The sequence below is a fragment of the Poecilia reticulata genome, linkage group LG5 (assembly GCF_000633615.1).
Source record: "Poecilia reticulata strain Guanapo linkage group LG5, Guppy_female_1.0+MT, whole genome shotgun sequence".
NCBI lineage: Eukaryota > Metazoa > Chordata > Actinopteri > Cyprinodontiformes > Poeciliidae > Poecilia > Poecilia reticulata.
In genome coordinates this window covers 6,822,926-6,846,934 of record NC_024335.1, presented here as the reverse complement: position 1 = coordinate 6,846,934, position 24,009 = coordinate 6,822,926, and the positions used below count along the sequence as shown (strand labels likewise).

The 24,009-nt window shown below is 39.5% G+C and overlaps 1 protein-coding gene across 4 annotated transcripts in view; it reads right to left on the bottom strand.

Moving 5' to 3' along the window:
* Nucleotides 1–24,009, bottom strand: part of iffo2b (intermediate filament family orphan 2b) — a 27,472-nt gene extending 3,463 nt beyond the window's left edge. The window contains exons 1-8 of one of the 4 annotated variants that reach the window (XM_008408556.2): nt 23,398–24,009; nt 5,044–5,104; nt 3,784–3,879; nt 3,235–3,240; nt 2,276–2,446; nt 1,075–1,223; nt 463–664; nt 230–328 (exon numbers count right to left, since the gene is read on the bottom strand). In XM_008408556.2, coding sequence (XP_008406778.1) covers nt 230–328; nt 463–664; nt 1,075–1,223; nt 2,276–2,446; nt 3,235–3,240; nt 3,784–3,879; nt 5,044–5,104; nt 23,398–23,864 — 1,251 coding nt within the window. In that variant the 5' untranslated portion in view covers nt 23,865–24,009. The remainder of the gene's footprint in view (nt 1–229; nt 329–462; nt 665–1,074; nt 1,224–2,275; nt 2,447–3,234; nt 3,241–3,783; nt 3,880–5,043; nt 5,105–23,397) is intronic. The other 3 variants (XM_008408558.2, XM_008408557.2, XM_008408559.2) reach the window with 3 other exon arrangements.

Here is a 24,009-nt window from a genome sequence, read left to right as displayed (position 1 = left end):
TTTTTGGATGAGAATACATCGTAACATTGACCAACGTCTGAGCTAAGTGCGGGACATATTTGGTCATGAAGTGCAAATTTATCTAAATCTCTATAAAAACCAAGTGCTCGAGCTAGGATGGTAAAACTACTGTCTGCATCAATGAACCTCAAACAACATTTTTTTCTTTTCTAATGCACACAGGAACCACTTTTTCTTTCACTACAAAAGCATATTCATATCAGTGTACCTCAATCTGTCCRATGGTCTCCTGGTACTCCTTCTCCCTGCTCTTAAATAGGGTCTCTGTTTCATCAATGAGGCTGCCAAGACTTCCATCCTGGGAATCCTTAGAGAGCACAGACATAAACCCTCATTCATCATGCATGAGTTTGCGTCTTACGCTGCATCCATAGCGTTAATGCATACCCTGACTTGCACGAGTCTGAACTTTTTTTTTTTTTTCATTCAGACTGAACTTACGGGATCAGCCGCTTCGGCGCTGCCTTCGCCGGGGCAGGCGGCCGCGCAGGTCGTTGCAGCGGTGGTGCACGGTATGTTGTAGTTTGTGAAATCCTCCCAGAGCAGCAGAGTGTCCTCGTTTTCCTCCCACGTCAGACTGTCGCAGTCGTCGTCGATTTCGAACGTCTCGCGCCTGGCAACAAACGAGTTATCTGAACAATGTCTGTGTGGGACAGAGACCGGAAAGGAAAAGGAAAGCATAGAAAGGTGTGACAGCCAGCAGGTTCAGCAAAGGTTGAAGGCAAAGAGGAAAATTAAAATGTCACAGATAAGACGAAGTTCAAAGAGAAGAATAGCAGTAAGGGAAGCAGCCACTGTAGCTCATCAGTTAATTGCCAGTACAAAAAAGAGCATAAATGCCAACATAAAAGGCTACAGCTCTGCTAAGACAGCATGCAGCGCATTGGTTGCAATATTTTAAATCAACAGCAGAGGGAGATGAAAGAACACACACACACACACACACACACACACACACACACACACACACACACACACACACTCGCACAATGTCCAGAAAGTCATCTGGATTTGGTGTGTGGTTGTTTTTTGAGGAGGGATGTTTTCACTCACAGCTGGTTGAGCATGCGTTTCATCTCGTCAGTGATGTTGAGCGATCCAGGAACCTCCTCCTCAGAAGTGCTTGGCTCAGCGTCCATCTCCGAGTTCTCCTCATCGGAGACGGTCTTACGTTCCTTTCTCCTGCAACAAGCTGCAGCACCCTACAGAACACACAAACACACAAACTGGGCTTTAACAGGTGAACATTGACACTGTTTAAACTATATTACTATAATTTTTAAAGAAGACCTTCTTTCTACTTGACTGCTGCCCTCATTTGGCCTAAAACAATGATTCAAACAATTAACCCATTGAGTTTCTTTCATTTTTTTGGTTCCACTTCTGTTCACTAGACACAAAAATGACTCATATATATGTACTGTGTTGCATTTTTTTTTACAAATGAGATGACTGACTACAATCTCCACTGTACATTTACATTTTTTAACCCCATTATTGCCAGTTTTAACAATTATCATTTGTTCTGTTTGGAGAAAACACTGAAAATGTTATATTTTTCATCCCTTATATGTAAACTTTGAATTCGATCAGTTTTTATTTTTTGCAAAAGGTGCGAGAAATTGCAGGCAGAAAACTGCTTTTCAGTTCTTTCCATACATTACAAATACACTAATCATGTCTTTTCTCGATTTTTAAGCATTTAATGCAAAGTTTAGCCAGCTGAGTATGTGTTATCAAAGTCCAAAACAGCCAACATTGATTCAGATACATTTTTAGCTTTTGAGCAGAATAAATACAATTTATTTGAACACATATATGCAAATTGATTGTAGGTCTACAGTGCAGCACATGAAAAAACATATAATGGTAGATTTCAACACGAAATGAACAAAAAATAGAAATAAAGCTGAAAATTTGAACAGCAGAGATTACTTTAGCTTTAAAGGTATAAGGTATAATATAATTTCAATATTCACCAAACTGGCAAACTAGTATGCCATTTATTTTATCCAAAAGAACCCACATTCAGACAGTTTTGAGTACATTAGTGAGCATGCACGCCTGCGCCTCTCAGAGAGGTCAGTAAGTGCAGAATCAGCTTGAGGTATAAGGATCAGTTGCAACATTATGAGCGACTGGCAGCTCTGATTTCATTTGAGCTGAATGTTTCCTCTGCATAATAATTCTTTTTTTGTTTTTGCTGCATTTGCTGTCAGCTTTTCTCACAGAACTCAATCACACGGAGACTCGCCTTCTCTGGGAGCGACCTGGCAGGGCTGACGTTGAACATTTTCGACATGTCCTCCGAGTTGCGTTGCTGAGCCACGTCGCACAGCTTGGCTGTGATGTCAATACGCCTGCAGATGTCCATGTCCACCCGCCTGGCTTTCTCCTGGATCTTTGAGTCCAGGTCAGTCATTTGCTGCAAAAGGGTGGAGAACATTTAGATGACATGTGCAACATTTGTCTGTATACTTGTTTGACATTTTCTGGATGAATTAGACCTCCACTACATGTTTCTGGACGTGGGGACAGGATGGCAGCATTCCAGCTCTTATTTTTAAAGGGGATTCACACAATTTACGCAGGAAAGTTTGCTTCTTCTGAGTGCTAGTTGGGCGTTTAAATGTTTGACAAGAAAAATAATTAACCTTTAACTATTACATTTACTCTTTTATTTACCAATTCTGCAACTTCATTGAGGGTTTGTAATAAAAAAAAATGCATTCTCTTGTAAAGGCACACATCAGAGTGAGTTTGTTGTAGCTGTCAATATTGATTTTTATTTCTGAAATATTGTTTTTGACATTTCGAAAAACTTGAGATTAACGAATTAAAACTGGAAGCTTATCATCCTATTACTCCAAAAAACTTTCAGTGTTGCACAGTGATAAAAGTTTTATTATTAAAAAAAACAGCAATGTTTCAATAAATTCTTCCTAAAAAGTAGAAAACCATTAAAATTTAGGAGCGGACATCAAGCTGTAAAGGACAAACTCTGTTCTAATGCAGCCAATGTCGAATCACCAAAGTCACATCAACCATATACACACACGCGCACACACGCACACACACACACACACACACACACACACACACACACACACACACACACACACACGCACACACACACACACACACACACACACTGACTAATTTCTAAAACACATAAAATAATCTAGGCCTCCTAGACAATCTTCTGGCACTTACCAGTCTCTGCATTCACACATCAGGGATGAAGTAAAGAACAAAAAATAACATGACAATTTAACAGCAAGCAGATGGCAATGTAAAGATAAGCAACATAAACAATAGAGATTTTCTAAAAATAACACAGCATGGCTGTTTATTTGTGACCAAACAGCAGCTGTGAATGCTGTAGTGTGTTTTAACGGTACAATCACACCAGGGCAGGCACACCTGTTTGGAAACAATACAGACTGGCAGGGGACAGGACGTGCTATAGATCTAAAGCCTCTCTTCAGTTCAACGAATGCTTATCTTAGGGGTTTTATGGCAGTTCACATTTTCATGTTTCCAAATAAGGAAGGAAGGAAGGAAGGAAGGGTGTGTGTTACTATTCAAACCAATAAAAATGAGAACATTATTCTGATAATTCCTGGGAAAACAGTTGTAAATGCTACTGTGATCAGTGCTTTGAGCTGAATGGCTATCACAGGTCTTTATGTGTGAAAGGGAAGCTTTGTAAGACTTAAGGGAAAGACGGTGACATCATCATAGCAGTGAGTAAATACTTACATCACTCATCAGACTCTTGAAGACCACGAGTTCAGCCTTCAGTCGGTCCACCTTCTCGTTCAGCTCATCCTGGATCTCTGATGACTCCTGGGCGTTCTACATGGACGACACCAGAAGGAATTGAAAACAAGGGGAAATTAATATTTTCAGATATAAGACTTCAAAATAGTTGTAAATTGTGCTAAAATATATCTAGGTTAGCTTGGCCATGATGATGCCTTTATTTAGTTAAAAAAGTTAAATCAACTTTAAAAGTACTTAACTTTATTACCCAGGGATAAAGTATTACATGGTGATGCTCTCACAAGTTTACTGGCAGATAAGCTTCTCTCTTGCCTTTTAAGTAATTATGTGGATACAACTAGCATCTGGTTAATGGAAATGTGGGTCAAGCTTTCATGGAGTCTTTCAAAGAAACACAGGATGTACTTTGTTTTTCGCATTCCTGTATATAAGCAGCAAGGTTACGTGCCAAATCAAAGCAATTCTGCAAACGTTCTGCACATGTAATTTAATCCACAGCCTCAAATTTAACCTTTCTATAATTTCGAATCAAACAGGCATCTGAGTTTTAAGACATTCGTAAAATGAATACAGTTAAATATTGTTTAGCAAATGCCTGGTTACGCTCCTGTTTTTAGTTAGCACACTGATTCCTCTGGCTCTGCTCCCTGAACGAGAAATGGCCGTTTGCGCTGACTTTACTTCAAACCGATTCCCTCTACGTCTATACATTGACGTGTCAGTGTGCACTGCAAGGTTAAAACCCTCAGGGGGCTTCGGCGGTCCACCTCTCTACCTGGCGTTTTGCTGATACAGACTATAAGACAAACATGCATGCAGCCACAGATCGATTAGTGCAGAAGCAGAAAAGGGAGAGGATGCCAAAAAGATGAAGGACTATTACCAGCTGGGTCGGCTCTTTGTGTTGTGTTACAGCTTTAAGGTGATACACTTTAAGTTCATTCCCTCTACATCTACTTCCTTTTTTCTGCTCCGAGCGGCAGCATACTGGCAGCCTGCTGGTGGTGTTTAACGTTTCTATCTCCTGTGCATCTCGGCCAGCAGCCTCTTCTGATGGCTTTGTAATAAGGTTACTCTGATCGGACACATGCTGCTGGCTTATCCTGCTCCATGTAGCCTCACTTTCCCTATTCTGAGGCTGCTTGTTTTCCTATAATCTTATAATGATGGAAAGATGTCAAATGTCTGTTTGTGTGTGTGATCACAGAACATATTTCAATGTTTATGTTTCCAAACCTGCTGTAGGGATTCCACAGTGGATTCCAGCTGCTCTCGCTTGGACAGCTCCTCCTCCCATCTGCAACACACAGCACAGATAACAGAGGTGGGTCACTTTTACTGCCGGATCCAGTCCCCCAGGGGCCCAACGTATGGCTTAATGGTACTTTTGCGGAATAACACTCCCGTCTCTGATTACAAAGCGCCCCTGACAGTGTGGCATCACACCCACTGCCCCCTCTGTTTCCACGCTTTTGTCCTCTTCCTCCTTTGTTGTCTTCGCTGGTTCAATAAAAACTCAAAAGGATGAATGGAAAGCTGGTCTTTCCTCAAACACAACAAACATTGCTCATGAATACTGCTGGGACTCTTGGGTGACTGGAGGGTGGAGTGTTTCTGCTGCAGCCTGAATTCCTTCATGCTAACACGCTCCATTTGTTCATCATCACGTCTGAAGAGTGGGAGACATGCGTCTCGTTTGCGTCTGTTAAATTCCATCAGCGTGACTAAGATATGTGCAAATTAAATTGACATAGACGTGTACTTATTCGTTACAGTATAGTGGATGGTTGCATTATAGTTTTAACCAACTGTAACTTACATCTTCAGTTACAGGCTCAGAAATGTTATGAGAAAATACACTTAAAAAAGAAAGATGCTGGTGTCCGTGTGAGATTTAGGCTAAATGGTGATTTTAAGGAGATCATTTAGTGGTCCAGTACTTAGGACGCTTTAAGTTGGAAAAGATTTTTGCTTCCCAAAAAAAGACTGTGGAGGTCAAGTGTTTAGTTCATGTTGGGCTCCATAATGAACCCCTACAAAAGTAATCATTCTCGTTTTACCATAAGTAAATTTAGAGGAGCATCAGAGTATTAATATTCTGGATTCGAGTGAGGTTTAAAACCTTTTAAGATGATGTTATAGATCTGGGGATTGTTGTGAAATAAAAATCAAATCAAGAGAAGGACATTTTATTCAAAAAAATTTCAGAAAAGTCAGTTTTACTTTTAAAAGTAGCATACTGCATGCCAATATTTGACCTTGACAAAGGGGTTAAATGTTTTCAGAATAAAGTGCCGCGGATGCCGTAAGACCTTTATGATCTTTTTTTCACTTTCTTGTAAAGTTAGATCTTCTGGTCTCGATGCATTATGCACCACCATTGCAATATGTCAAAGAGTTCATGTGCTTTGTATTCTTAGACTGCAATGAACTTTTACTATACAGAATACCGTTTTATCGTGCTAAAATGGGCCTTAAATGGTGCACAGTTTAAGGCCTGTGACATGAAATGAGTCCCTATCACCTTTCAACACAGTTTTCAAGTTTCCCTCGACTTCACTTTGAACACATCACTAATACTGATGTATTAGTGGAGGTTTGGATACTCCCCCATCAGTATCCAAACTTAAGAAGAGAATTATCAGTAGTGTTTAGTATGGTGTGTTTACAAACTGGAAAAAGATTGGATTTTTGAATTTCCAAACGACCTATTGTCCAATTATGGCCATGATGAAGCTTTCTTGTAAAGACCAAGTCTAAGAGTACATGATGGTGTAGCTAATGTCGTTCATGTCTCTTATTTTGTGATTCCAGTTTTATATATGGAAACATACAACTGCAAGATGATGGCAGATTAAATTAGATCACCTGTGAAAAAAAGGCCTGATCTAAACTCCATTCCATAAAGAGAGTCTGGCAATGGCGGCCATACTGCAGAAACATGTTATCAAAACACCAACAGCTTTTTAGATGATTAAAATCTGACAGTTGAAAATATCTGGTTATTTAATTTACTCTTTCTTTAACTTACAAATAAACTGACTGAAATTAAATATTACTTTGACAACAGAGGCCAGTGTGAGGCCGTTATCAGTACTGTTGACTGATAACTGCATGAACTGATCTGCTCCTACAACAGACCCTTGAGGTACACCATTAAAAATAGGAGATGAAACCATCTGGCTTTATGCACTGTGAGAAAGATAATTAAAATCCAACATATTTGTTGTTTATCATCAAATGTTCACTTAAAATTTGTGGTGTGAAGTGGTTATTATGGCATGTTTGCCATAATTATTTTTTGGTATAATAAAAACACTATGCTAATGTTCTCATAGGTATAATAGGATAGGATACTTTTGCAGGAAAAACAATTTCCCTAACTAAGCTCCTGGCAATCAGTCCACAAGTGGGGAAAACATTCAACCAATGCTAATAATAAAGCACCAGAGCCTCAGATTAGCTGTAAGTTATAATTAAATATGGAGTTCTGGTTTTCCCCTCTTGCGTCCCCTCTTGTCATATTGCTCCTCTTGACCACAGCAGCTATATTTAAACAAAATTAGCTGCCAATTTCATTGTCTTGCTGTGTATTGCATACAAACCCCAGAGGGCTTAGCCTTCTGTATGGGACATGGCCCCGATACACACTCGTCTTGTGTGATATGAGACAGAAACCAAGCTGAGTTAAAAAGGCTTCCCGACAGAGTGCAGAGTTCAGAATGAAGGAAAAACTCATTATAGCGTGTGAAGTGAAAACACCGTATCAGAGCGCCATGTGAGGATGAGTCATTCTACGCCATATTGAGGGGGATTAGAATAAAAATGGAGTTTCTGAGTGAGAGTTAAAAAAGACGGGGCGAGGCAGTGTACATGCCACAACATATATGTTTACTACATGAGAGAGAGAGAGATTACACAACATTACTTACCCACAGCCTTTGCCATGGAGAAGCAAAAATATAGCCTGAAGGTGGAACATGTGTCACTAGAAATCCACTTTCCCAACAAAGCTCAGCTTTGTTTTCATTCAGAAGCCACTGAATGTGCTCTGCCTAATTAGAAAGAAGTACTCCTTAGCAGGCCGAGCCAGATCGCTCCAGATTGAAAGCCCTGTTCTAAACAAAATGCTGGCAGTGGTGCTGCGCTCTGTCCACAGCACTCGGTCAGTCTGCCGCAGACCTCCGGCTGAGGTCACCGGAGTTCACAGCTGCACCACAACCTCCACAGACGCATGCTTGTCACAGCATTTTCATCACTTGTGTTGTCACTTTCTTGGGCCTCCGCCACGGCCTTTTCAGTACTCACCTGAACTGGAAGTGATAACGGTACAATGCAATTAAACGCCCATCAGGAGGGAAACTTAATCCGAAATATGTGCGTCAAAGCTATTTATATTATCAGTCAAATGTATTAGAGTCTGCTTTGTTATTAAAGTGGCAGCTTTTTCCATGTTATTTAGAGTGGACAGTTAATAAAGCCAAAGAGACAACCACCAGGCATGTCTAAGCATTAAAATAAAAAGGTTTTCTCTGTAAGACATCTTCCTGTACCTTTGGCGTGACTGAGTCAAAACGAAAACACCAAGAGTCTCCTTACAAGGGCAAAAACAGCGGGAGGGTTGGAGTCTGTGTCAGCTCAAAGACGTTTGTTTACTTCCAAACAAATTCTTTCAGATGTCTCCCAAAAGTAAACCAAAATCTAACGTGCAATGTTGTGAAAAAGTATTTCATTCACTTGTATATTTCTACTGTTTTCACTTATTTGTTACTTTTAAACATTTCTCTATTAAACTTTAATTGCAAAGAAATATAACCTGAGTAAATGCAACGTGCTGCTTTCAAATTATGACTTAAGTTCTTAAGGGGGAAAAAATCTTTCCAAACCCACATGGCCCAATTTGAAAGCAAGTAATTGTGCCATAAATAGAGTTTAGATCTGGCCTAAAAAATCCAACCCGGTTCACTCCAAGCCAATAGACATTATGTCAGAGCCCAATCTGACTTACTAATTAACTCTAATTAGAGGCCCGAGCCCAAAGTAAACTCGTTTAAAATGCTTCCAGACTTCTGATTTTGAACTCTGTTAGCTTGGTAGTGTAACTTCTTTCCATTTTAAGTTTTTGTTTGACATCTTCCAGCTACATTTTGTCGCTTGTTGTCTCTGCAAGTGAGTCAAGTGTAAATTTTCTGATATGTGTGATTGATAGTCAGGGCACCGTGTGCATTAGTCGCGCTGCACTTGTCGCAGTCTAATTAACTTTTCTGACTGACTTTTTCTCTTCAACGGGGTACACTGCCTACTGCTGTTTAGAAAATAAGTTGTTTAACATATCTTTATATTGTGTATTCTCATTTCATTTTCTCTGTGTTGTATATATTATAGGCTTAATAAAAACCCATCACACAAGATCAACCCAACCATCAAGCATAGGATTTTAGCCTGACCGGCCAAAATTTAGGTTTGTGTTTTGGTCAGGTTCACTTTATATCTAAGCTCTACCCTTAAACCCAATGACATTTTGTGCCACCTTCAGCAGCAACAACTGTTATGAATTGTTTTGGGTAAGTGGCAGTAGGTATTTTTACATTCCTGTTAAATAATTTTGGCTCACTCTTCTTTGCAGAATTGTTTTTGATTTAGTCACATTAATGGGTTTTTAAGCATGAATTGCGTATTTACGATCATGCCACAGCATCTCAGATGAATTTAGATCTGGAGTTTCACTAGGTTGACCCAAAATCTTCATTTTGTCTTATGTTTTTACTTTAAATCATTCATAGGTGGACTTTTGTGCACAGAAGTGCACAAAAAAAATATCTACAAACATGCAAGAAGCATGTTTGTAGCTGAGGGAATAGTCTGAACACAGTCAATCATGCTGAGCGAAGCCCAGGTTTACTCTGATTGAAACTGGATTGTTTTGTCTTCTTAAAGCTGCAGTATGTAACTTTTTCTTTTTTTTTCATATTTATTGGTACTGTCACCGTGTTGTGACAGCATTGTGTGAGACAATACCATCACAAATTAAAGGCTGAAACAAGGATCTTTTGTGTTAAGACAAGACTAAACCACCGCTGGTCCTCAGGCAATTATTTTAGCCCTGTTTAATTTAAAGTTTATTGTTTCAATTCTCGACTATTGGACATTTATGTTTACATTTGACACACTAAATTTGTAAAGGTAATATAAGTCATTCTTGTGCAAATATATCCATATGTGTGTTCATTTTGATGAGTAGGGTTTTCTGCCATAAACACTGACTTTTTATGGTGTTCTTTCAACAACAACTTTCATGCCAATGACCAGATTTGTGAAAAATAGCTATGAGCTATGAATCTCTGGAGGTAAGAGTTGTCACTCCAATTTATTTATTTATTGTGAAACATATTTGTACAAAAAAATTTAAGCCATGAATCCTTTCCCATTCAGTTTCACATAAAATTATACTGTACGTTCTTTTATGGCATATAATCACAATATATGCTTTACTTCTCATATATTTATGTTGAAAATTGGTCTACAATTATTGTAAAACCAGAAATAAACATATTCTCTCTCTCTACCGCTTTAGACAATTAAAAATACATTTAGATTTTATTAGGACTATGGCAATCACTTCATCAGATTGCAAGCATTAGTGAAACAGGAAATTAAAAATGGGTGTGGCTGCATGCTGGACAAATACTTTACAGAGTTTATGTGGCTTGTATGAAATGATGTCATAGACAGCTTTGATAAATGCGCAGAAAACATGTGATTTCTCTCAGGGAACTCCATAGGCGTGTCTGTAACGTCTTCTCGCTGACAGCAGCGGTTCAGTGACTTTGAGATTTCAGGGAATGCACATTCGCTGCAAATAGTGAACAAATTTTTCTTCCCCTGAGCAGACCCACAGTAGGTCATCGATTGACTGTCAGGATCCTGTAATCTATAGCCTCCCCCCTGACTCCTCAGAGACACATGTGTAGCACGCTAATGAAGCAGTCATGTGAAATGGATCAGACGAGTATGTGAAGCAGCTCAGGAGCCTACCGTCTGGCTGCTCAGGGGCCTCTGCCACGGAGACAAAATATCAAGGTCAAATCTCATTTCATTTCTCTGCTCTGCCTCCCTGAATGATACTGATAAATACTCCCAACTCGACCACACACCATAATCCTTTATCACCACGTCTTCCGCCCATTGAAGGCAGCATCTGATGTTCAAGCTGATGAATTCCTGACTCACTCAGTCATGTAAACGGTGCACAGAGGATGATAATTCACTGCTGGATGATTCTTCTGCTCTATGCCCTGCGAGGACAGACAGTTTTAAATATAACCCCCATAAAAGCAGAAATGACACAGACACAATAACAGCAGGAGTTTTGGTGTTGCTATGTGACAGCAACACGTTGCCTCTAAGATGTCTGGCACCTGTCACTGTTCAGCTGAAGGCTACAAATTGTAAAAAAATAAAAATAAAAAAAATAAAAAATATAATAATAATAATAATAATAATAATAATAATAATAAAGACAACCTGGTTTCCCTTTGTGATATATCACAAGTCATATTTCAATATAGACACTGACTGATTATGAAAGGTTGAATGAGGTGAATTTAGATCCACGACGGAAAAAATTTATGAGAACTTTTGTTCCCACCAACGGAAAAATCCAACCTCTATTCTTCAAGCCTTTTTCTGAGTTCATTGGGACTTTTAAAATAAAATGTATGGCCCCATTACTTGTACGGTACAGCAGTTAGACAAGTGACAGATAAAAGATCGCACCTTTTTATTTGATGTCGGGTTTTGTACCTGATCTTCCAATGAGTCACACTTTTGCTTTCTCTGATGCTTCGGCATAACATGTAGGTACATGCCAGGTCAAAGTAAAACACACAACACTTAATGTTCTTGATGGTTATATCATCCGATCATCAAAAGGTTGGATGATATAATGTATATCTTATGTAATACACTATAATATGGCAAAATAGTATATTATTGTTTAGTGGAAGGGAAGAAAGTTAATTTTTTTTTTTGCCAAAAGTCTGTGGTGTGTACTTGAAGTCAGCCCATTATTTAGTCTTATTCTCATAAAAAAAATTGTGGCAACTAACTGCTTAAACGGAGCCAAGTATAGAGAAATCCTCAGTGCAAAAGACTTGATATTAGAGAAGAGCTTCACCTTCCACCAGGACCACCACCCTGAACATATAGTCAGTGCTATAGCAATGGTAAAGCTCAACAGATTTAGATCAATGCATGTACATGTGTTAGAATAGCCTAGTCAAAGCCCATATCCAATTGTATCTAAGCTAATTTTGCAAAGAGGAGCGGGCAGAAATGTTAGTATCAAGATGTGCAGAGTTGACAGAGAGACACCCCCAGGGATCGACTTGCATCTATTTTCAGGGAGAGGTGCTTTTACGACTCAGGTTGTACGATACGAAGGCATGGCACATTTCTAGGAAATGAGAAAACCATGCTTCCTTTTCTTTCCACATTACAGTTATGCATATATTTGTGATGGTCTGTCTCTTGAAATGACAAAATACATTAAAAGACATTAAAGTGTGAAAAGGTTGCTTTATACTTTTTTGTTCTTTAATTTGTCTTTTAAATTTTATATGCTTATTGGGTCCAGTCTTGTGGCCCATGATGAAAGGAAGAATTGGATTCAGTCTGTTAATGCAAATACAAACAAAAAGGTTTTTTTTTTCAATTTATTGTTAGATATAAAACTAATATATTTCACCTCCAATATAAATATGTAACTCAAAATAAATATGTAATGCAAAGCTGAGTTAGATTACGGCTGTATCTAGACAATTACCTGTGTGATAAAAAAATTTTCTACGATCATGTAACATTTTCAATAGGGTAATTAAACTAACCTGAGATTACTGTGGACAGCATCTCCCAGTCATTTTGCATTAAGTAATTTACTGCTGCAGATATTTTTACAAATGTGGCATTCAGGTATGTCCTAAAACATAATTAAAGATGCGTTCGCAGCCGCGTGGTTTAACACATAAAGCTTCCACAAGCTTTGTTTGTGTCAGAGGATCTCACAAACCAGCTGCTTTCAATCCTGACTCTATGAAAAGACTTCTCATGAATTTCCAGATAATAGAAGCTAAAGATACAGGTTCAGGCAAAACACCAGCACAGACTCCATCACAAGCCACAGTTCATTTAGACTGGATGCAAATCAGGCTTCTGGCATTCTTTGGAAAGCTGCAAAACCATAAAGAAGCATTTAATAATCAGATGGCTTGGTTGAACACCAGCAGATTCTCACTTTGCACGAATGGCCTGATAGTGATAGTGTAACTGATTTTTCTTAAAAACAAAGGTGTGCTGATGGGTGTGTGAACGAGTTGTTATTGTTTTCACCGCAAGGATGAATTATTGCTCAGCTCGCACAGTCACACCAATCCAGCTTTATTTTTTCTGGCCTGGGGGTTGATTAGCTAGAATCTTTTTCAAAGAAGCGATAAACATTTAAGTGCTTCCAAGTAATTACAAGACGTTTAAATGATTAGATTCGACCTGGGAGTGGTGTCAGAAATTTGGGTAATTACATTTGACAGTTAGTGAAAGCAGTTATTCCTCCAACTGCAGGGACATGCCAGAGTCAAAGCACCCTAACCTAATTGTTTTTTTAGTTATGATAGCTTGCAGTTACATGTTTTGTGGGTATACCTGACAGAGTTTCTGTCAACAGAAGTTGCATAATGAAATCAGAACTTAAGACTTAACAGGATCAGTTTTTAGTGCAACTTGTTCATTCTAGGCTGCTGTTTTTCCTCCCATATGTCTGTTTAGCTGCCTGGATGTGGGTGACAGCTAGTGGTGGGATGTGTCCCTCCATCCAACACATCCCACCACTGCACTATTGAGTTGTGACGTCCACACTTTTGTAATTTATTCCAACCCGTATTACAGAACAAGCATAATAGCTTTCGGTTTCTGGCTGACGTGAGTCACACAATCCAGGTAACTTTGGTGTCCTAAAAATCCCACCAAGTGGAACTTTGATGTTCAGGTTTCTGTGACTGGAAAAGGAGCACAGACAACAAGCTGCAAGCCTGGGCCACATCTGGGAGTGACACTTCACTAGAATATAAAGGAGGATAAAAGGATGTTCGCTGCTGGCACGGATCCTCTCTGGTCAGGGTGTGTGCAGTGAAGCTATCTGACACATAATAGAGCCAATAGACATAACTACCACAATAAGTACTTTCATGACTTTCATGTGCACACACCTGTATCTTCACGTCTTAATAGAGCGAGTGCAACTGAATGGAAGGTCACTAAGGGTCAAATCCAGAGATGAGACGGTTTCATTCAGGGAATACAGAATAAAATGTTACGCATCTCAAGGCATGAATAGCAGCTTTTTTGGACAACTTTCATCAATGAGTTCTTGTTTAATTGTCTGGTTTGCTAATTGTCTTTATGTTCAAAGACTGTGAACTGAATACATTCATATTTATTAATTATTTAAGTTCTGAAATCCTTATAACCTTTAGAGTGGCACCAATGAAGCATCTGATGATTCAGTCAACTCTCCCTTAATTCACCCTGATTGGTGACGGGTTGGTTAAATAGTAAAAAGAAGACTGATATTTTTTTACTACTTAAAAATGTATTAAAACTAGCACCCACTGTTATTGACTATGAACACATGACTCAGCATCTACTTGAATCCCCTCTTTTACGTTGGATGTAAAATCAGATACAGCTTTAAGCATAAATAATTTCTTGTAATTAATGTATTGCTAAATTTAAATCTGCTTTCTCTATGCAATAATCTGCAGTATTTTTTTCCTTGTAATTTAAAAATCATAATTGGTCAAACCTCACACTGAAAATTGTTAGAAAATCCAATGTGTATTTTTTAGGTATATTTAATGAAACCAGACAATAAATGCAGCTTAGATATATTGCAGTTTTCTAAAAATAGATATTTTTTAAATATCACTAGTGCCAAGGTTAGAGCCAAGAAAATCATAACAACACTCATTTGTAATTTGTAATAAATACTTTATTTTGTTTGTTGATCACTGTTTTTAGGAAGCTTTTATTTAGTAATCCATGATATTAAAACTGGCATATTTATCCCATATCTCTAAAATAGGAGAGAGAACAGAACGCGCCATTCAAGGCAGGCAGTTGATTTTCATGAACCAGAAAATGGCTACAAAAAAAATTATTGCTCTCCTAAACTTGCCCATATTTGCAGTTCAATCAATATTTCTGAAACAGTGTGAAGGAAATATATGCCACCGACAGTTTATGAATTGAATCTGTTGCAACCTCAAAATTGGTAAATAGATTCAAGGAAAGACTTGCCCAGTTGGTTGTATTTTAAGTCGGGCGCTGAGACGCACCGAGTCAGATTTAACACCACTGTCAAGACTCTCACATGCCACCTTCCCACCGGCACCAGTGCAACATTATATATGACCCTGCTATGTGCATGTGATGGTATGTTCAGTCCATGAGCCCGAGGTGCCTGGAAAACAGGCTTTTCCTCTGTTATAACAAGACTTTGAAAAACAGAGGCTATTGAGTGTGCATGCTGGATCAGCACACACAGGTCCTGAGAATGGGGGCAAGAGCTTCAAAGAGAGGATATACTTTGTCCAAAGAGAGGACAAGGTATTTGTTAAATTATCAAATGTCTGCAATTAGAAAGACGCTAATGGGTTTTACTAACTTTGCTTACAAAGACTGCAAGACTCACAATAAAAACCTCTTGTAGTATTTTTTCACTTTATAAGACAAGTGCCTTTCTGGACTTTTAAATATGGCAGCCAGCCATTGCTCTCAGTTGTATCAATACCTATGAATAATCAACCGCAGGTGCACAGCAGCAACTCCAAACATGGCAGGCGGGGTGAAGTGAGAGGAAAACGGGAACAGAGGAGAAAATGCCTACAGATTACATTTCCTTTCATTTGTTTTTCCCCAGAGATGCTAAAGTTGCTCACTTTTTCTAGGTTGTGCTCCTTCTGTAAAGTAACAGAACCGTCCCTTTATGCCTCAAAAACACATCTTTATATAATATTTTAGTCTTCTTTAAAGTATCGGTGGCTCCCCGACCACCAATGGACGGACTTAACTAATAAAATGTTGTTTGCAAATTAAAATAGTTTCCATGTTTTCCTCAGCTCTGACCAGCTTCCCTGTCCCTGCTGAGGAACCCCACAGCCCACAGCATGATACTGCCACCATCATGTTAAACAATGGGGGTGGTTAATTCAGGGTTATGTGGATTGTTAACTTGTTGTTGTCTCAGTAGCATTTTGGGGAATCAATAGCAAGAAAATCATGGATGAAGTGATAGACAAGATACAAAAACTGTGAGATTATCACAACTAATCCAACCAAACCACTCATCAGAAGTAGTATTTATACTACTCAATGCACTATTTGTAGTTAATAATACAGCATTGTTAAATTGTTTGAAGTGGAAAAGTGGATTAGGTGTGTTTGTAATGAAAAAATGTGTGCTTAGATCTCCTTCCTAATCTACAGAATAAGCTCAATTTCCCTCATGGTTCCTTGTGGATTATGATTAATATGGGACTCATAAAGTAAGAGGGGGAACTCATGTTTGTGGTAATAAAGAAAAGATCACATACTGCAGCCGCGGTTCATTTTTTTATGGTACAGCTATAAGAACAGGTTTACTTTTTTAATAGATCCACCGAGAACTGTAAACATGTGTGAATATGATGATAGCATCAAAATGAACTCTGAATCCGTGTGATGAACAAGCCCTTTATGTATAAAGACAGCAGCTACAGGAGCAAAGCAGCACAAAGCAACAAAACAAAACACACGGCCTCATCTGCAGCTCTCTGTCCCAGAGAACTGAGCTCCGATTCTTTCCGTCCTGCCATATTTCAGCAGCAGGAAGACGTACGCTTCAAGAGGCCCCATGTTGAACGCTGCGGCTGCATGCCAGGGCGCCATGCAGGCCTGGATGGATGTCGGTGCCTCGGTGCTAGGTGACGGCTTAGAGAAAATCCCTGTCCTGAATAGACGGCCTGGCTTGTAAGAAGGGCAGCAAGGAAAAAGAAAGGCTGAACTGCACGTTTCTCTTCATCAGGGGACATAATATTTCTTGTCCAAAAATCTTGAGAACTGATCACCTAAATGCATGTATACTTCTGACCTTCTATTTAGAGAAACCTTAATGTTGTTGTGAAAGAAGAAACTCTGCTGATAAAGACGTGAACCAAGATCAAAGCGCCTAAAAATTGGCTTCGCTGAAATCTTATTGCATTGATCCAGAACACACACATGTGTACACACACACACACACACCACATTCAGCTGTATGTGAATTATTCATGTCGGAAGCAAAGGCCTGCAGACAGTTCTGGTTTGCTTTGTGTCCTGTAAGCTGCAGGCGGTGATCCAGCAGCACAACAGATTTTACAAATCTAAAAGCAGCAGAAGTCGAAACCCTCACAGGTTTCTGTGATGTATAAAATATGACCATGGTAATATTATTAAATTTAATCTTTTTCTACATTGCAACGTGACAAATGTCACATGCAATATAACTGAAAAAGATCTGTTTGCAAAGGAAAAAAAGCGCAAAAACCTGGTTGCATAGGTTTTCACACCCTTCAGCTTTGTTTAAGAAGCTTTTCATTCTATTTGAGCATTCATTATTATTTTGGTAGGAGTCTATCACATTATGATTTGCTAATGTCTGCTCTCTTTGGGTGATCTCAGAGTTTTAACTGAATGTATCGCCCCAAGATATGAGTTTGGTTTCATCTGACCATAACACACTCTCCCACTAGGTTCTAGCGCAGGGAGGGGGTCACTCAGGAGATTTTATTCAGGACCGGATTTTTTCTTCAGAAGAAAAGCCTTCTGCTTTAAAACCTTACTTCTTATCCCGGACTTATGGCGAACACAGGTTGTCACATGCAGAACACACCCAGCCTCTGTTATAAAGTACGGCAGCTTCTTCAGTTTTCCTGTTGGTTTCTTTGCAGCCTCCCTGAACAGTTTCTATCTTGTCTTTTCAAAAACTGTACAAACATTTCCAGTTTTTGTAACGTCCATGTTGTCCCACATCTCCACTGTGCAAAAGAATATAAATCCTCATATGAACTTGTCTGTATTGCTCTCCTGACTGACACTTCCTGGTACCGTCTCGATTGAGTTAGCTAAAGGATGCAGCTGAACTTTACTTACAGTTATTTATATTGAATTTAACTGGCAGACAGAGTTAGTTTAAGGATTTGCACACTTATGTGTACACTGTTGAAAGGATTTATCATGGTCTCATTTTCATACCATTATGAAAATCTAACAGGGGTGTGCAGACTTTGAGAGCCACTTTATCTGTGTGTCTTTCAGTAAACCTGATAGGTGCATCCCACGCCTCTGTTCATCAGAAATTCATGCAAAAATGTACCACAAACTGTTCACCATGCAGGGTGTATTCTTAGAATTGACCTATGCTACCACTATCTACATCCATTCGGGCCTTTATTACATGCAAACTTGCCCTCTTTTTCTCCGTATCTGTCTTCCATTTCAGTGATCTACATAAAACGGTCCGAAACTCCTCTGTGCAAAAAATAATACATGCAAACTCTAAACAAATCTGCGAATGAAGACAACTGTCCGCAAGAGCTTTTATCTGTTCCCCGTCCCAGGGTGCTATCAGCTGTCAGACATGTTCATCAGTGCCAGCCGATGTTTTGAAAGCCTTTTAAACACAATGCAGGCAATTACTTCCGAGCCTCATCGACCCAAGTTCATGTCAATTCCAGACCGTAGAATAAGGCAATAGATGAAGATGAAAAGTCCCAGAAAAGTGACCTTATTTATCCTCCTTTTCGCAGTCGTTCATCAATGACAAAGTCGGTAAACCAAGTGTCCAGACACTGTGGCACTAAGGAGGCATGCAAAGTAGCTTACCTGATGTTACATCTCATATAAGCAAAACATTACTGCACATACAAGCTGCTGTAAAAGTATGCAGCCTTGTCTTGCTCATCATCTAAATGCTAACTAACCTTCAAAGAGTTTGGAAAGGTAGTTTGCATAGCTAAATAAATAGCCCAAAAGCAAGATAAAATCTTCCAGTAAAATACTTCCGCCTCAACTCTCCTCTTTGTGGAGAGCAGGGAATAAAAGAAACACTGTTCTGAGGTTAAAAAGTAGATGGATTAGTTAAGGATGTGGGCAAACCTCTTAACAAAAGATTAAAGAGCTTTCTTTTATCCAGAAATACATCCTGTACACCTGGAGCAACAATAATCCCTCGTAGCTGAAAACAGATTTGGCCTATTTACTCATATTAGTGGCAGCTAATTTTAAGAAACAAAAAAGCAAACACTATGCAGTAACACATATTTCTTCTACATATTATATGCCCAGCCTCAAAACTGCAAGTAATAAAATCCTTTCGGTTGTGTTAAATGCATTCTACAAAAAGACTGAAGTGAAATTCTCCAAGGGTTCTCTAGTCTGTCCAAGCTGTATTGTAGGCCAGAAATAATATTAAAGGCAGCCATGGTGAAGACTTAGCACAGTTGACAGACTTTAAAATTAGATGCAAATAAACTGGCAGATAATACACGCCACTTATCAGAATGAAAGTGCCCATAAGCAGCTTTGTGGTTGTTCACATTAAACTGTTTCATTCACTGTAATGTCACTCAAAGAACAGCCTAACTTGCAATTTAACACGTGAAGTAAAAGCTTGTCTTTGTCCCCATAACATTTGCAGATCTAGCAGTTTTCTGTTTTATTTTTTTATATACTGTATATATATCCATGGTCAGTATAATCCAGGCAACTATTTTTCAATTTAAAAAAAAAGCCTTTTAAACTTCTTAATTCTCTCCTTGGGTTACATAACCGAGTTATGAATTAAGGCATGACTGCAGCTGGCCATCGACCCTTTTGTGTGTGTCCGAACTTGTAATACTTTCATAAATCAACAGAGCTGCACCGGAGCACAGAGTTGGATGGGTTGGAGACCCTTTGGGAGCGAGGATGCCTTACAAAGCAGTCTGTATGTGGCACGGGGAGAATCAGAGGGCTAGGTGGGCTGATGGAGGGTGGAGTGAAGGAATGACTGAACACAAAGAGCGCAGAACAGAGAGAGCACAGCAAGACGAAGCTGAGGGACTGAATCCTGAAACATGACTGTAGTAAAGAGGATTTAGTCTGGGAGAGAGAAACAAAATGACCGGGCAGTGAGCACAGTGATGCAATTACTGAGCTTAGCGCCGGGAGGGGATTGATTACAATGATTATCACTCCATAAAAAGAACCAAAGAATGTGTGTTGTTTCTCACTTTTCCACATGAAAAAGAATTCAAGAATACTTTGTAATAAAAATTGATTCAAATAAAACAAAACCTCTGGAAAAGATATTTTAGCTCATAACGTTGAGGAAATTTAAATTTAGATGCTTAAATGTAAAGTAGCAACTGTGCTGAGTCTTCACCATCGCTGCCTTTAATATTATTTCTAGCCTTTGACCAAAATCATATCTGATAAATAAAACCCTGATTAGTTCCATTAGAAAGCTTTAATAATCTGTCAAGTCAAAAGCTTCCATTTCTGACTGACGGGAGGCAGATTTAGGATTTCAGGCAGGATGTTTTCTATTTGGCTGCTTTCCCAGCTACTGTGGGTCATCTCCTCAAGCCGAAATGCACAAAAAAGGATATGCTAGTGTTACAGGGGAGGAGTGGGGAGGATATTTGGTTTCCCAGCAGAGTAGGAGAGCACACATACTCAGGGCAACTGAGTCAGTGGCTCACAGGGAAGTCAGTGGTCGTCAGAGTCGACCTCACCAAGCAGACAGGGGCTTGTAAAAATGCCTCTCTGCTTGAGTCACGATGCTAAACAGAAGCCGGAGCTTCTTGCCAACGACTTCCTCCAGCAGTCTCCCTGCCGGCGGTGACGTCGGCCAGAACGGGGAGGCTGTGGTGAGTCTTCAAGGAAACAACAGTTCATATGACTCCCCAACTGAGCCATGCAAAGGAATTTCCTCCGGCTTTCACATCCTTTATATGGAGCAGCTCAAACGTAATTATGTCTGCCATCTCTTCACTGCAATTACAGAGGAGCTATGTCCAAGTACATCCAACCAGACGTCAACTCAGAAAACACTTCTGTCATCTAGTGTCCTTTTCTTTTCCTTTTTATTGCTTGTTTTTATTTGTATGCTTTCAAGAAGCTGGATTCTAGTTAGTAGTTTTCAGACTAGTAGAAATCTTTCATGTAATGTATTTTTAAAAACATGTTTTTTTTTTCAGCCAGTTCTTGTATCTGACCTGGACTCACATGAAAAAGAGTGGGAAGATAAAAGAATGAGGCTCATGGAGACAAATGCTACATCAGGCCCAACTAAGCCATAAAACATTAGTGGAAGTCATAACAGGCCACAAAGTACAATAAGCAATATTTTTGATCAATTAGCAACATAACCTAGCTTAATGAGTAATAACTTCTGAGATCACCAAGTTCACAGAGGAATCTCTGAATGTCTTCATCTCCAGACCATAGGACGATCTCTACAAATCATGTCAAACCATATAACCTGCAGCAGATGAGCAGCTCCTGATAGTCAAGCTGGATTGTTATGGACCAGTAACTGTGTCAAAGCTCACCAAGGCTCTTAAATAGCTAAAATTGTCCATTGTGTCATTCCTACTTCTACCTTGGAAGCAAAAAAGTGCTGGAGTAGTTTGTTTTCTCTGTGTGTATGGACCAAAGAGCAGCACAGTGTTGTGCCCACCTATGCAGTCGCAACTCTTTATCGGTCAGAAGACAGAATCAAGGCCCATACACTTTTCCCTCACCTACAAGAAAAATAAATTCAGCCATTTGGAAACAATTTTGGTCAGGAAAAACATTGGGTAGAAAATAAAGGACTGCCACCCATCATTCTTTTGAATGTAATGTTTTAAAACTTCAGTTGGCAAGCTACAAGCAACATGCGTGTTAAGAAGAAGACTGCAGGCTGGCTCAAGCAGATTAATTAACCTGCCAGTATCAGCCTATAATACTCCCAGTGTTACGCTACAGTGAGCAGAACAACAAAAGGTACAACGTTTCACACAACAAATGCTTCAACTCTTACCTTTAGCATTTATCTATTCTGTCTATGTACCTTTATAGATGACATTATTATTAATCAATTAACACATTATTTGAGAAGCAGCCAAAATAAATATTCTGTTTTGAATAAAGCACATTTAAAATTTTTAAATGTTAAAATACTTTAGTTATACTCCTCATCCTCTTTAGGACAAGCTGACAACCATATGCTGCAAATAAATCTCTGGGAATCACCTTGCTGGAGCTACAATACTCTGTCGTTCATGCTCTCTTAACACTGCTTCTTTTCACAGATTCAACTAAAGAAACAAGAACAAATGGTGTCATTGTGAAAGGCTATTATATTTTTCAGGAAGCTATTTAAATTGGAAAATGTTCTAAGTCCTCCTTTATGTGTAAACACAACTCTGGTTCATGCATTGTGCTTTTAGGACCAATTTGTTTCTGAATGATTAATAGCTTAAAGCCAAACGGCTTAGCAAACAGCAAAACATCCCCTTGAAAATGCTCAAGCATTAGAATGAAATAAGTTATGAATGAAAAACCTGGATTGTCTGAAGAAAAACACTGAAAGCCTTCTCTTATGCAGAAAGCCTAATGTAATATTGCTCTAGACGTTTGTGTACAAACAAACTAGGAGATAAACAGAACACAATACTTCATAGGAAAATCTCTAATTATGAATTTAAAAATATTTCTTTATATTTGTAGCATTTGGTATCACCTGACTACAGAAACCAGCCTTTTTAAGCATTTTTCTAAGTACTATTATGTTCTTTAATATAATGCAGCACTGTAAAAAAAAGAAACAAAAATATGTGGAGCACTGTGTGGCTCAGTTAGTGGAGCGTCTAAGCTGCACGTCTTCCCCTTCTCTCTACTTAGTTTCTGTTCATTTACTGTTCAATAAACGTATCCAGAACCTAATAATCTTTGAAGAAAAAAACCCAAAACAAATATGTGAGATAATAAACATCCTTGAATTGAATGATTCAAACTTTAAGCTTAAGGTAAGTGATTGACTTATTCAGATGAACAGACTCACAGGCAATGTCTTAAAGCAACTTTGAGCCAAACCTTTCCTGCACGGCTTAGCAACACAGCCAGGTGTTGTGGGATCCAGACGGGGCCAAGAGGCCACAAAGCAGCCTAGTCTGACCTAGAGTAGATTGAGGTTGCTGCTGCTACTGCTGCTGCTGCTGGTTGGTGTTTGGCTGAGTTGAGAAAGCCAGAGTCACCCTGAGTCAGAGCAGTCATTCAGGGACAAATGAGGACCATGAGAAAAGTGCAGGAGAGTGCAATTGTGAGCCAGATTTGGGCCAGTGTGTCGCTCTGAAGTCCATTCAAATGTTTTAACAGGTTTTAATCTAAGAACAAATCTGGGGCAAACTGAAGAAGCTATAAGTCTGACTCTGACAACCACATAAATAACATAAAGCAAAGACCAAATAAAGAAAAATAAAGATGACTACTCACTTTCTCTTGTACTCGTCTCTCTCTCGCTTCACTTTAGCCAGCACGTTGTACAGAGCCCTCACTTCTGGGGTGATGGTGTCGATCTGCACCCCGACTCCGTCCGGGTGCGTCCACGTCACCCCGGGGCCGTGCAGGGTCTCGAAGCGCTCTCCTTGCCTCCGGATGTGGGTGAAACTCCAAATGGTACCCGGCAGCCTGGACTCGGGACCGTCCGTCTGCACGGCGACCTCCCGGCCGAACAGGTGTCGGCACTGCGGCCGCTGCAGGGCTTGCTGCAGCTGGCTCTCCAGCAGCTTGTTCCTCCGCTCCAACTCGTGGACTTTGGCGAGGAAGCACCGGAAGCGCAGGTTGAGGGTTTTCAGCACATGGATGTTGGAGCCCAGGTCGTTCCGCAGGGCGCTGGTCACCGCGCCGGAGCCGCTGCAGACCGGACCGGCCGGAGGTTCGCAAAAAAACAGGGAACTCATGATGAACGATAACTAAAAAGTAGTAACCTAGCAATGGCTTTCTACGGTTTGACTGCAACAAAATAACCTGTTGTTGGTTATGTCTGCATTTTCCTTCTAATCCCCACTCCCACTGGACGTTTTCTCCTCACAATGCAGATGCTGA